Source organism: Colossoma macropomum, unplaced genomic scaffold, assembly GCF_904425465.1.
Source record: "Colossoma macropomum unplaced genomic scaffold, Colossoma_macropomum, whole genome shotgun sequence".
NCBI lineage: Eukaryota > Metazoa > Chordata > Actinopteri > Characiformes > Serrasalmidae > Colossoma > Colossoma macropomum.
In genome coordinates, this window is record NW_023494799.1 from 34,316,587 (window position 1) to 34,331,902 (window position 15,316).

The 15,316-nt window shown below is 41.4% G+C and overlaps 1 protein-coding gene across 6 annotated transcripts in view; it reads left to right on the plus strand.

The window, feature by feature from the left end:
• Positions 1 to 15,316, plus strand: part of neo1a (neogenin 1a) — a 234,938-nt gene that overhangs the window by 183,608 nt on the left and 36,014 nt on the right. For 4 of the 6 annotated variants that reach the window (XM_036587065.1, XM_036587061.1, XM_036587062.1 and 1 more), the window contains exons 8-10: positions 7,962 to 8,172; positions 9,578 to 9,732; positions 12,942 to 13,090. In XM_036587065.1, the coding sequence (XP_036442958.1) occupies positions 7,962 to 8,172; positions 9,578 to 9,732; positions 12,942 to 13,090 (515 nt within the window). The remainder of the gene's footprint in view (positions 1 to 7,961; positions 8,173 to 9,577; positions 9,733 to 12,941; positions 13,091 to 15,316) is intronic. The other 2 variants (XM_036587064.1, XM_036587066.1) reach the window with 1 other exon arrangement.

Sequence of the window (15,316 nt, forward strand, 5' to 3'; positions counted from 1 at the left end):
AGCGGAGAAGCGCAGTGCTGACTCTGCCGCGCTGGTGCAGCCTGCGGGGGTTTGGTTCCAACCGTAAAACCAAACCTACACGCACCAGACCATGTTTGAGTTATATGGAGATGTTAGATTAGACATACCGGGCTTTCTAGAGCAAGCAGCACACTTCTTCACCCTGCAGATTTGGTGTGAGTTGGTAGATCTCCACCCATGTATTTTGACATTTTGGCTATATTTATCAAACTACTTAGAGTACTAATACTGATCTAGAACCAGCTTGTGCTGAATCAGATTCCATGACCTGATGAGATCTGATCTTAGATCAGTGCTCTTGATATTGAGATGCTTGATAAATGTGGGCCATTGTCCATTTTATCAGCTTCACTTACCATATAAGGGCACTTTGTAGTTCTACAGTTACAGACTGTAGTCCATCTGTTTCTCTGCATACTTTGTTAGCCCCCTTTTACCCTGTTCTTCAGTGGTCAGAACCCTGAGGTCTGAGTGGATCTGACACAGCAGTGCTGCTGGAGTTTTTAAACACCTCAGTGTCACTGCTGGACTGAGAATAGTCCACCAACCAAAAATATCCGGCCAACAGCGTCCTGTGGGCAGCGTCCTGTGACCACTCATGAAGGACTAGAGGATGACCAACACAAACTGTGCAGCAGCAGATGAGCTATCGTCTCTGACTTTACATCTACAAGGTGGACTGACAAGGTAGGAGTGTCTAATAGAGTGGACAGTGAGTGGACACAGTGTTTATAAACTCCAGCAGCACTGCTGTGTCTGATCCACTCACACCAGCGCAACACACACTAACACACCACCACCATGTCAGTGTTACTGCAGTGCTGAGAATGATCCACCACCCAAATAGTACCTGCTCTGTGAGGGTCCATGGGGGTCCTGACCACTGAAGAACAGGGTAAAAGGGGGTTAACAAAGTATGCAGAGAAACAGATGGACTACAGTCTGTAACTGTAGAACTACAAAGTGCACCTATGTAGTAAGTGGAGCTGATAAAATGGACAGTGAGTGTAGAAACAAGGAGGTGGTCATAATGTTATGCCTGATCGGTGTATATATGTGTAAATATATACACAATATTGTATTATTGAGTTTTGAGTTTATTGAGCGCATGTCTACTCCAAACTGAGTAAGGCTCTGAGCAGAATGAGGTGCGTTCCTACACTTTTTCTAATATGTAACCATAACATAATTTCGAATATGCTAGATATGCTTTCAGCAGCTCTTAATTTCCTCATCTTAATTATGAGTCATGGTTCTGTTTCTGAGCAGATGCCGCTTGTGTTTTTCTGATGCTAAGTGCTTCTGAATGGAGGTCAAATGCAGTGACATGCCTCAGGACCTCTGTTGGAAGCTTTCATCTCTGTGGGAGATGTGTCGAGGTAGAGAGAGGGTGGTGTACGCCCGGGCGGCTGCCAGGTCAACAGCAAAAACTAATGAAATCCAGACATCAAGACCCAACCCAGAGAGGTGTGATTGGATTTGCTTACCTCTCGCTTCAAACGCACGGCCACTTCTACATTGAGCTTTTAGACCTTGTCCGAGGATCAAGAGCTTCTCCAAATGTCACAAGCTGTCAGAACCAGCCTTGCCTGATGTTATCGTCAGAAGCAAGCGAAGGCCATGGAACTTACAAAGAAAAAAGAAAATTATGAGAAGCGCTTCCAGACATCAAGGGAAAGTGGTCATTTCAACCCCTCTGAGGGTAGCATACCGTAATATCGCCCATCATTATTTTATCATTCCTCTTGTGTTAGAAAGTTTAAGGAGATGGCCGTAATTCCCTGTCAAATATAATCAAGTCGCCCCTGAATCTAGCTGAGGATGATTACTGAGATGAAACGGGCTAATGATCCGTTACATTTTCTCTACATATATTGATATCCATGTCCAGCATCTCGTCCTACATCAAGAATGTGATGTTCTATGCGTTGTGGCCCCTGGACACAACATTTCAGATTTTGGCCACTGAAAGCGCAGAGCCTGTGGCTTGAATAGCCGCTTGCTTTGGAGATTTTTTTTTACATTCTTTTTCCCTTTTAAATAACATGTTTGACTGGGCATGGGACCAATCAGACGAATCAGATTTTGTTGCAGTTTGTTAACGTAACCACTGCAGTTGCTAAGGTGATAAGGTGACCATGGTGGTCCTTCACGCATCACAGTTGCCATTGTTGAATAAAAAAAGGTGTTAAATAAGCTGGTGTTACATTGAAATAGATTGGATGATGCCACATTGCCAAGGAACCACCACAGTGACCACAACAGCGGCATTATTATTTTAAAGTTTTTGGTTATCAGTAAAGTTTTCAATAAATGTTTAATTTTTATGGCAACACCTGCTGAGTTTTGCTACTGAGGTTTTGCCCATTCACGTTAAAGCGCTAAGGAGTGCAGACGTTTGGTAGCAGAGTTAATAGAGTAGAAGATGTATAGAAAACGATTAAACGCTGTGCTGTTCCCGGCTATCAGGAAGCGAAGACTTCCAAAGCATTCAGTCCCGTAGATCCGATTCTCGGCACATTGTAGTGTTTTCCCTGCTCAAATACAGCCGACCCAGCGTGCTTGATAATTGGATGAATCAGGAGTGCTATATAATGTAAAGCACAGTAACATGCAGAGGTATAGGGTACCCAGGACTTTGTTCCGTGAGGTTGAGACTTCAGAAACAAAAGAAACTTTTTTTCTGTTGTTTTTAGCGTTTCAGTAACAGTTCGCTCTGTATGTTTCTGTAGAGAAGTTGGAAAATGTCTGAGTGAAAATGAATTATGGTTGTTTTTTGGAAAATAAAACCACAGAATGGTGTAAGGGAAAAAATGAAATACAAGAAAAACACAAAAATGGGCCTTTTAAGCCATGCTGGAGCTCTCTTCTGAGATCAATCAGGAGGCCTGTAATTAGTCATTAGCTCTGTGCTTCAGTTTGAATGTGGTTCCGTCATAAGCACATGGCCAAAAGTGGAGGACGAGGGATTGGAGTCAATTTGCACAGTTTTTGCCTTGAACTCTGTGTTAAAGACTTTTAGCGCCCTGAATCTAAAATCATTATAGTTTTATAATGCTGTATAATTTTATAACTGGCAGTTCCATCTATTTCTAGATGAAAAAGTGTTCAGACAAGTCCTTAGAAATGTTCTGATAATGGTTTATGCTAGAAGCTTTGTTTTTCCATTTCAAGTTTTCTTTTTCTCGCTGTTTGGTGACCTTTTCCACTAAGCTGTAATGTCTGCCATTAATAAGGCGCTGCTGCCATCTGTTCAAACGACACCAGCAATTGCTCTCTGCTATGAATAGAACGAGTATGAATCTTCTGCTGCTAGCCACCATGTGTTGCTGGGAGTGTGCGCTTGTTAACGTTCAGACAGAGAATAAGAGTGATTTAAAAGGGGGATAGCGAGATAGCATTTCCTGCTCTGTTCTATAGCCCCTCTACATTGTTCTCTTTCGTGTACACATGATTTCATCTTCTTTTAGATTCATTTTCCAAAGAAACAGATGAAACTGTGAGCTGCCCACAGAGTGCGGTTTCTTTAGTTTTCAGAGTGTGGGAGTTTGAGGAAAATACACCATTCATCTGAAAAGTGCAGTGTATACAGTTAGATTACTGTATCCTCATTGTTGATGTAGAAAAGAACATCAAAATAAGTGCTTATGACAAAATGTGGTTTCCAAGACACAGATTAAGCCTAGTCTTGGGCTTTTTGTGCTTGGGATGTAAAAAAAAACGTATTACTGATGAGATCTAGCACAATATTAGTCTCACAGGGCCGGATACTAATAACAATACACGTCTAGGGTAACTTATTAAACTTTTGCACCTCCTTTTAAGGCTCTTTAAACGTCTGAAGAACAATCAATAACACAAGCTAGCTAGTTAAAAGCTATCATTGGCTAACTGAGCTGTTTTTCCTTTGCAAAAGGGTAAAGTTTATTCTAACAACATGTAAGTTGTTCTCTACGCACATGGCTCACATTTACATGCTTAATTTGGAGGTGTTTGGGAGGATGTTTAGCCCTGCTAACACCGACATCCACCAACTAACGTCAGGCTTGTTGTCTGTCTGACAGTGTTGATGAGTGCAGCATTGCCCCTACTTTTAGTTTGGGCATTGACAATAAGTTGGATTGCTTTAGAAATTTCACACGTTCCTAGTTTGTTCCCACTTTAACAAAGACTACCTTCCGACCCACATTTAGCCTGAAATTTCTCAAGATCACTTCTGGTCCCACAAGACTAGGTATCCAGACACCTCTTCTAAGTGAATTCAGAAACCTCAATGTGCATCTGTTGCATATACAAGCATACAGGCATTTATAAACTGCATAGAAAGGCAATGCCTGTAGATTGGAAAACTCTGGAACAGCCATGCACAAGTTCACTACGCCCAAGGCCAGTTGTAGGCTAGATGGGTATAAAACATCCCAGCAATGGGCTGTGGAGCTGGAGAAATGGAGCACCATCCAGTGCTCCTGGGATTTGTGATGCATAACTAATCATCCAAATTCAGTACCTCACTAATGTTCTTCTGGTAATCACATCCTTCCAGCCATGTTTCGGCAGAAGAGCAGAGGCAGTTAATGTAACAATAGAGAGACAAACTCCTTATTACTACCCTTGGATGAGCATCTATCTACAAACTGTAGCTTTGCCTAAATTATAACTTCCTTCTCTTCATGTACACTGTTAGAAATAAAGGTTCTGTGCAGGAACATTTTTCGTTCATCAAGGTACAAACAATGTAAATGTTCCCTCAAAGGTACAACAGTGGTTTTAAGGTGCAAATTGTGTACCTTAAATAAGTTTTTCCAGGTGAAAAGTTCATATTTGTACCTTTTCATAACCGAATGTTTTAAAACAGAACAATAAAATAAAAAGCCTGGAGACGAGACGGGGTGTGTGGAGTCAGTACAGCTTAGAAATTTCAGATTTCATTGGATTATGGTACAGTTATGTTCCCTGACTAAAGGTACTGAGGGTCCCACCCCAGTGACAAGAGGGGCACTGCCCCACTGACAGTTTCGTACCTTTATTTCTGAAAGTGTAGGATAACTTTTGGCCTTTCTTTATCTGAAATTAAGCCCCACAACTTGAATGAGGATCCTCCTGGAGCAGATTCGTGAAAGCTCAGTGTGGCACAACGTTGCATGAGCCAGATCTAGCAGATCAAACCACCAGCACAAGGACAACGAGGAGACAGAGAGACAGAGAAACCCATACTGAAGATAAATGCAGCACATGATACTTTACTGCCAGTGGCAGAACAGCTGAACATTGATGGCTGCTCTTTTGTAGAATCCTGTAATTGCAGCAACTAATGTTTAATTTGCTCTCTGCCTAATGGGTCATATCATTTAGGAAAGCTATAGGCTAATGGATCTCACCATTAATGTGTTTTTTACAGCCGGGCATCATCCGTCTTTTTGTCCTAATGTGTAGGGTTCTGAATAGGGCTTTATGGTCTAGACACAAAATGAGCCTAGCCATGGACAGAATAGGGATTTTCAAGTGGAGAGGCAGCTCTGGCAGCGTAATAAAGCCTGAGACTAGGCCTAATCAGTGTCTGGGAAACCGCACATGTTTATCTGAATCATATGAACAGTTTTATTTGTCATAAACATTTATCTTGATGTTCTTTTCTACAGCTACAATGGGAATACAGTAATCTAACTGTATACACTCCTCTCTGTAGATGAATAGTGTTATTTTCTTCAAACTCCCACCTTCTGAAATCTACATAAACCACGCTCAATGGGCAGCTCATAATTTCTTCTTTCTTCGGGAAGCTTATGTTTTGTTGATTCTGGCTGAGTCATGGACCCGCCATGTCTATTGTAATGCCTAGCAGCAGCGTTCCTGCCTGCTTTTCTGGAAATGATAGGAGTGCAGTGCCTTCGATGATGTCTACAAATCATTTTTCAGTCTTTTTTTGGCTGGCGCAGAGAGCTTTCAGTGCATTGGCGGTTGCCATGGCGGTTTCAGGCATTCCACCAAGTGTTGGCCTGCAGTTATGGAACATCTTCATGTTTCCTACCTGGCCGTATTTCCTGGAGTGATCCAATTAGAACTGACCACTAGAAGTTAATTCATGATGACTTTTCTAGCTGGTTGATTCTCAGCCATAGTGCAGAGAACGGCCTTTTGGCACATTCGTGTATCACAGAGTTTATTTTGCGCGCATTTGGAATCGCATGGTTTCCAAAATCTACTTCACTAAAACAAATGGCGGTGGCACATTTCTTAGAGATGTCTCAAGTTTCACCTCGTTGGTGGAAAACAAGAGTAAGGCATGCTGACGTTCGACCGCAGATCGTTCCGGAGGTCTGCACATGAAATATTTCGCATATCTGTGTGAAGAATGTGAAAGCCATAGTGGGAGGCCATGCCAGCCCCTTGGACGGATGGTAGTCATTAAGATGGCTTTATGCTGTCTAGCTCTCCCCAGGTTCTCCGGCTACAACTGGTCTCAGCTCAGCTCTGTAGTGCAGAACAAAAAGTACAGTGTCTCCTGTCAATCAGTCTCCATGATCTCTTTGCATTCCAAATTTCCTTCCTCAGTTGTTTTTTTATTTGTTTTTTTGTCGTTTTGCATCTGTTTTTTGTCTTTTTTACCTTTGTGATTATTCTATTGTAGGGCTGTCACTGTTAAACTTACTTGGTTAAAAACCATAATGAGAGAGAACAGAGTCTGATAGAGTCTGATAGACACACCGATTCACGTGCATTGTTTGGCCTGCAGTGTTTCCATTAGGGCTGTCAAACAATTAATATAATTTATTGCTTGGTTTTATGGAGTCAATCGCAATTAATTACATTGATTTGCTCGAATTTGACCCGGATAGTATTTGTTACTTTCAGTAGTTCAGCATTATTTTCATCATGCGAATTCAGGGTTCACATGAACCCAAAACACAAAAATCACATGACTTTTATAGAAAGAACACAGTTTCAGGAGAGCAACAGTGGCTGCATGTTGCATCCAATATCTCGATATATCAAATGTATATATGCATTTAGCGGTTCCACCTCCTCCGTGACTGTGGCCTCTCACACTCATTCAGCTCGTGGATTCTTACTACAGTGGAGGCCTTTGAGCAAAACTGTAGTTTCCTCTTTTGCTGTTGCTTTTGTCAGTTTACTGCTCATTGATTTATTCATAGTTTTCCAGCAAGAACTGTCCAGCGTACTCTGACGAAGGTGCTGAAGGCATCACTAGTGCTGAAAGATTAATCGATTTTATGTAGAAATCACAGTTTTTTAAATTGCGTGCTCTGCTATTTTAAATTTTAGCCTAAATTATCAACAGTCCAGCAACCAAACAACCATATGCTGTGGGATCCAAACCACAGCTAATTGGCAGTCCAGCATGGCATGGTTGAAGCTGTAAACCAGAAAAAGTGGATGTGGTCCTCTTGGCCAAAATAACAAACCTGGACCTCAATTTACAAAGTAATCACAATTTAAATAGACTGAAAAATTGCAATTAGATATGTTTTCCAAACGGTTCAGCCCTAAGCATCACTTCAGAGACCATTTAAAAGCTGAATTTGAATGAGAGGACTACAGCTGTGGAATCTATTATAGCAACATTCAGCACACGATCAGCTGAGTCTTAGCTTGGATTTATATTTATCGCACTTATTATGTTACATTTTATATAACCTTTTTTTTTTAAGTTTCCTAGATTAATAATCAATAGATTACATGATATTTCTGATGTATTTGAATGTGGCAGCCCTATTCCATTGTTATAGTCTTGTGTTATTCCCCATCATGGATGCATTTTTGTTATGCTGTTTTTTTTTTTCTCTGCTTTGTCTTTTTTTTGCTGTCCTTTCCTCTCCTTTTTGTTTATTACTTCGACTCCACCTCCATTCTTCACACTCCACTTTCCCTCCCTCGCTCCACTCATTCACTCACCCTTGCTGCCTGCACTCAAACTGTAGCCATCCCCTCCCCCTCTCCCACACTGACCCGTGCCACTACTGACCGTGTAACCCCAGGCTCCGGAGGTGGCCCCACACCCTCTGCACCCCGGGACGTGGTGGCCTCGCTCGTGTCCACCCGCTTCATCAAGCTGACCTGGCGCCTGCCGCTCGAGCCGCACGGGGACGACATCACCTACTCCGTCTACTACAGCCTGGAAGGAGCCAAAAGGTAAAGCCTCCTCTGAGCTCCCTGCAGCTCAGCAGCGTTTCAGAAAGATACACGAGCTTGAAAACGAATGCTGAGTTGTGATCCTGTCTTAAGACTGGCAAAAAAATCTAGTTTACATACTACTTCAAATAAAGTCAATCAGCCGAGACCTGTTTGAGGAGGTGTTTTAATTTTGCCCTAGAGATACGAGGTTAACGAACAGTGCTGTGCACAAGTCAAACAATGCCTTTCATTTATTTAATGTTCAGACAAAACAGCCATAAAGTACAAGTTATTCGTGTTCAGGATATTTCTGAGGACTTTAGATATAAAATAATCCACTGGAATAAGGAAGAGGAAGGTCTAAGGAAAAGAAGTATGGGCAAGGAAAGGAGAAAAAAGGAGTTTCCAAAACTGGAGTTCAAAAATGATTAAACTATAAAGCAAAATGGGGCTCCTAACAAGACCTGGTGGACCACCCAAGCTGTCAACATCACCTAAACAGTGCTTAAAGCATTTATCTTTGAGAGAGTGGAGAAAATCAAGCTCCACTCTTGCTTCACATCTGTTCATCTTTCCACCGTGAGAAGACAGCTTAGAACTTTGGGTCTGAAAGGATGTGTAGCTGTTAAGAAGCTCATACTGAGAAAATGAAATAGACCAAAAAAGAGTCCAGATCTCAAACTCATTCAGCGTGTTAGGGATTGTGTGAAGCAGAAAGTGCAAGCAGCTTCTAAGACTGAACTTTGGAGGTGTGGAAAAAAAAATCCTTGCAGATTTCTTAGAAGAATTACTGCAAGTGTTTAAAAATAACTTGATTACTTCATTGCTTTAAAATGAATGAAAAAAGTTTTAAAAAAAAAAGTCAAATAATCTGATTTAAATTGATTTCATTTGCCAATATATCCTTTGTGCAGTGTGCTGCCAGGACAAACTGAATGCCTAAATAAATGTGTAACTGAATCACCATCATAGACTTGCCTGTGTGGTTTCTGAGTTAGTTATAAAAATATTTTGAGGCCTGACCTTTGTGTCATAAACCACATAATCAAGTCTATTTGAGATTGCTTTCCAGCCCTACCCTGTCTATCCCTACCTAAATCACCAAAGACTTTGCGGTCAGTCTGTGGTGATTTAGGTATTCAGTTTTTATGATTCCAACGCGATGTAGCTCCAGTGCAAAGCTGAAGAAGAACATGTCAGACAAAAACATGTTTTGGCTGACGGACTACGTTTGGGGTGAGGGGTAATTGTGGAAATTGTAGATTTTTTGCCCGACTTTGGCTTTGAGCAGTATGAGAAGTCGACAGTGCTTGAGTAGATGTCTCGGCGGTGAAACAAGCTTTTTATTAGAGGTGGTGAGTCAGCAGTAAGGTTGTGTTACAGTCTCATATCACATTCCTCCTTCTGCCCGCTCACTCCGCAGGGAGAGGATGGTAAACACCAGCCGGCCTGGAGAAATGCAGGTCACCATCCAGAACCTCAAGCCAGACATCAAGTACGCCTTCCGGGTGGTGGCCCACAACAAGCATGGCCCGGGAGAGAGCTCAGCGCCCCTCAGGGTGGCCACCCAGGCAGAAGGTAAGAGCTAAGCCCTCTTCCAGGAACGTCCCGCGATCAGAATGCACATGAGGTGTGGAGGAGATTTACAAACTCATTAGGATTTCGTTCCCGGCACCTTTTCTACGGTTTGGATAAAAGCCGGAGCAAAACGAATTATGATCACTCGCCTCTCTGGGGCACTTCTCCTCGACACCTCTAGAGAGCCTCTGTGCCCCGTGCAAAATCACATTTTGGAAGTAAACACAAACGCACACGTTTGACTCTCTGAGCAGGTTGTGCTGCTCCAGCCTCCCCCTGAAGGTGTGTGGCCCGTCTCCATTCATTTGAAGCATTATCAGCTCGCACACAGCGAGGAGAGCCTGCTTTTCTGGGTCAGCGTCGGCCCCTCTGCGTGTCCTTGGCGCAGGCTTGGCATAAGCACTTCATAATGTGTGCCGGTGGGTCGCTGGCGCCCTGGGGACACTGCACTCGCACATCAGCCTCAGTTCTGCCCTGCTCTCACATCATGAATGAGGGTAAACTGTTGGATAGGGGTGCTAATCACTAGTGGCCCCTTGGTACAGGATTAGCATGACGATATTGACACTTGAGCCACTTTATGTTGAGCGTTGTGAAATATTGCAGTTTATTACTTTTTACTGCAAATTGAACAGATTACAGCACATTATTAACTAATAATATAATATTACACTTTGTTTATGTAACGTATTTAGCAGATGTTTATTCAGCATGATTTAGCTTATCCAGCACGAGTTCAATAGTAGGCTATTGTAGCTTTAGGAGATTTGCCCTGTGCAATGCTGCACTCGTTCTATGTAGTCATAGAAACCTCTGGTAAATAATTCTGGGTTGCGTGATGCGATATTCTGGAGGAACTTTTGAACTTTTGAACCTAAATTCAGACCCTATAGCTCTTTATCAATTAGAGGTGGGCGATATGATGATATTTTATCAGTGTCATGATAAATTATCTCACAGTATGCTTTTTTGAGCATGTTGTGGATATCGTCAGTACTTAAAGAACACTGATTAGCTACCTGTTTCATTATGAAATTAGCATAATCAGGACTGTTTAAATGGATATATTATTAGTACAAACGCAACTGCCAGGAGCAAAAGCTTTCTAAAGCTACCGTCAAATTATATTAAGCCTATTTAAGATTCACCAGTTTTAATTTTGCTGTGAACAGTTTAGGAAAACTTCAGTGGTGTTGGAACACAAGAATGGAGACATTAAAATCACAGCCCGACCGATATGTTATTTGGCTGGTGTTAACAACCCATGATTTTATCAGTGTTAATAAAAATATTGCTGATAATTGCAGACTCGGAATCTCCCGGTGATGGTTGTGCCACTTGGGAACCCAACAAAAGTCAGCCACTGTTAAACTATATGACAGTAAAACAGGCTGGACTGTATTTGAATGTGGTTAGAATAACAAAAACGTAGAATGTACCCAAGTATAATATGCATGATATCATGTTATAACACACCAATATTTTTATAAAAATAAGTAATGTGAAATAAGAAAGATAAAAAATAATTAAGAGACCATTACCCCAGAGAATTGTGGGTAGCTCCACCCCCAGTGCTACAATATTAATGTTATTTAAGACTGTCAGTTTCTGCTGTTTGATTTAAGTTAAGAAGTCTGACAAATAAGAAGTGACAGTCATATCAGTCACTGTTTAATTCAAATTGGAGTATAGTGGTGCAACCGTCTAAGCACTGGCCCTGTTGGCAGTAATTTACAAGCTCAATCATAGGTGGTGCCACAGCCATCCGTGGCTGGGAGCCCAAGAGATCATAGTCGGCCATGCTCTCTCTGAGTGGGTGGGATTGCTCTCGTTCATCCTTGGCCAGCCAGTGCAGGTGTCTGTTAGCTGTCATAACAGAACTGACAGCGCTCTCCTCAAAGCATGTCGAACAGTCCAAACATGCTGCATTGGTGGCAGTTTGGAAATGTGTGGTGGTACCTCATGTGACCCTCCCAGAAAATATATAATTTCATTTTTATTTGATAAATAAAAATGAAATTAAACTGTTTAAATGTATTGGTTATCTGATTTTAGGCCCTTAAAATTGGTGTAATTCTTGTGTTGAGCGCTTGTTAAAATATTGGTTTCACTCAGTGCGAGCCCATATGTGTTTGTTTGTTCCGTTTAAGAGCCCTGCGCAATACACATTGAAATATTAATAATTAAATAATAAAATATTCATACTTGGGCTTTTATGTGTCAATACTAGCTCTTAACCCAAAGTATTAAAATATTATGTTGTATACATTTTTTTGACCTAGTTCCAGACACCAGCGCAGGACCTCCAGCGCAGCTTCCCCCCCCATGTGAACTGACCCCATATGAATGCACCCCACACATACTCAATGAACTGCTTAATCCTGTTCCCAAGTCTCTGCATACCATACAGTCCTGTGAGATCCACACAGCGGGCTCAAAAGCTCCAGCCTGTGTAACTGAGATAAATTGGTGTCATTTCTCACTTGGTCGTTTAAGCACTTGCCAAGACTTGGTGATCAAAGTTTACTTAATGGTTCATGTAATGCATTGAATTCATTGAATACAGTTTATCCCAGACCTTCGAACATGACAGACATGATTAGTTGGGTAACGATCTCTGAATCAGGGTTATGAGGCAGAACTTCTCGGATTGTCTGGAGTTATTAAAGAACATATAGAAGCCGATCTACATTCCGAACCAAACGAGATGATGTTTCATTTGATTTAGAGTCCCGCGTCTGTCCCCGAAGGTCTCTCGGCTCTCTTTATGTTCCGTCTGATGGCTTTACAGTGAGCCGTCAGAGCTTTTCATTGGATCTAATCTTTCATGACGCTAGCGAGTGGAAGCGACACTGCCCCCCCTCCCCGTTAAGCTAACTTAATCAAATAAACATCACACATCGAGCTGGCACTGTTTCATTCTGCGGCATGGGAGCTGCCGGAGGAGGCTGTTGTCATATGCTGAGCCGAGGGAAGCTCTCTGTGTGGGCGTTTTTGTCAAGACGACTGTTTGAAGTGCATCTGTTTCAGCTTTTTGTTTGTGTGTCATGAGTTTCACGCTGGTTACTGTCACAGTTTAACATCACAGTAAGAGAGGAGATCACTCTTCACCTGACATGGTGAACTCCAAGTATATGGCAGGAAACTGTTGCAGAAAGTGTAGTTATAACATGACAGTAATGGCTCTGGTCTGTTCTCCCATCCCTTAGTGCAAGTGCCAGGACCTGCTCCCAACTTCCAGGCTGTGGTCCTGTCCTCCTCCTCCGTCAGCCTGAGCTGGGATAAGCCCCTCACCGGCAATGGCGAGATCCAGAACTACAAGCTGTATTACATGGAGAAAGGACTGGGCAATGAGAAGGTCAGTTTTTCATGGAGATCCAAATCAACATAGTTCACCCTGAAAAGCACTCTACGGCCCGGTCAGCTTCCTGTGGTTCTGTAAAAAGGCTTTAAACAGTCATAAAATGTCTGAAAATGTCTTGTTTTTGACTATTAGAGGTATTAAATTCTGAGTTGAGGGTCAAAAAGAACTACTGCGTGTATTAAACTAAATCAAAACAGTCCATGTCCGGCCCACGGTGATCCTGTGGTAACAAACTGACCATTGATGAAGGGCAGTAAGGCCCAGAACTCATAACAAAACCCAGCGCACTGGAAAGTCATAGGTCGTGTGTGCATCTCAAAGCATTCATCCGTGTTTTCAGCCATTCTGTTCAAATGAAATAGACACATTTGAGTTGTGTGCATTGTGGCTCAGTGTAAATGAAATGTGAATGTAAATAAAATATCTTTTTTTTGAAGTCTGAAAAAGATATTAAAAAGCATTGGATTTCATTTTTTCAACCCTGCTAGTGCAGGGGTCAGCAAGGCGCAACACTTCCTCTTACCGCCTACCTTACAGCTCTATAGCTGAATTACACATTTCGCTGTTGTCGGAACAAAACCTTGTATCTCCAGAATGGGAACTTTACAGGAGAAGGAAAAAACCTGCTTTACTTTTTATGTAATTCAGTGGAACCAGACTTTTTTCCCAGTCATTTTGGGTCATTTCTTTTGGTCCAATCTTCATGAAAATCACACACAGTGTAAAGGACAACAGGCATTTTCAGATTATGCCAAAAACTGAAAAACGATAAAAATGGAGATCTGAGGTTTTCTTCCAACAACAGCAATTTGCTCAAAGTAATTAAATGAAATAATAAGGAATTTTTCAAATAAAGCTTACTAAAATCATCCTTTCTTAACCACTGTAGTACCTCTAATTTAAAAACAAATGATAGTGAAACACTATAATGAAAATCTTTAGCTGAAACCAAAATTTAGGACCCACTAGGTTAAAAAAGCTGACTATAAACACAATTTCATTAAAATAAACTTGCAAAACTTATTACAGTACATAGGCCACATTGCCTCAAAGTCCAGCATCCTCCACAACAGAGAACGATTGGTCATCCAAGACAATAAATTCCGTTAATTTTTTCTTCATTGTAGGCCTGTTTAATCTTGATCATTTTCTCTTTAATCCGCACACCAAAAATGCCATTTTCATCTGGAATATTTTCAGGACATCGCTAATGAAAGGTCTTACCTGCTGGAATTACTCTAATGGTGTAGCTGTTAATGTTCATTTTGAATCTTACTTATCTTTAGCTAGCTAGCTAACTAACTGTGCGAGACTCTCAAAGTTTATAGATCAAGACATTATAGATGAATGGTCAGTCTAGTTTGCATTGATATGCACTTCAGTTGGTTGTCCAGACTCTGTAATCTGCAACAAAAAGGGTCACCCTGTCGTTTCAATTGGCATGTTTATCAGCATTTATCAGCAGAGTTTAAAAAAAAAACTCTGTACTTCAACCCTGAACAACTGTAGGTTTCATTAAACAGCACAGTTAGTCCTGTTTAGTTGGATTGAGTGCTAGTTTTTGATAGTAAACGTGGCACTTCTGGGTCTTTTTTTTGTCTATTCAAATGAAATAAAACCCCAGAAAAACTAAATATCATGTGGCATATCATGTATCATGAAAAGGTGTTATATTTTTGCTGTATCACCCACCCCCGTATTCAAGACATTCTAAATGTAACTCAGGTTGCTTATATTAAGTTATTATTACTACACTAGACTATTAAATTACATATATTTACAACCAACATGTTAAAAATGTCATGCTAGTGAAATGTGCAGTGTTAAACAGCGAGACCCCCTTTGTGAGGTGTTTTTTGTTGAAATGGGACCAACCAGTTCTCAGTGTGGTCGCCAAACTCTAACCTAGTGCTTCTCTCTGCATCTGATGGAAGGTTTAATCAGGTTTGTTAATGAAATCTGAACACTAAACCCTTCAGTGCTGCAGTCATCCACTTAGACTGAAGCTGGTCAGCCTTGCTTTCCAAATATTAGAGAGCCTCACTCCTGCTTGATGCATATGGGAATGTAGAGCAGGATGATCTGTAGCCTTATTTGAAGAGATTCAGTCAAATATGTAGTAAGAGAAGAGCAGATTTCTCTGTACTTTGTTGTAGCTTAAGGGAGGAGTGTGAAAAATCCAATTTGCTCAGTTTTCCCCTTACCTCTGCATATTTTGTA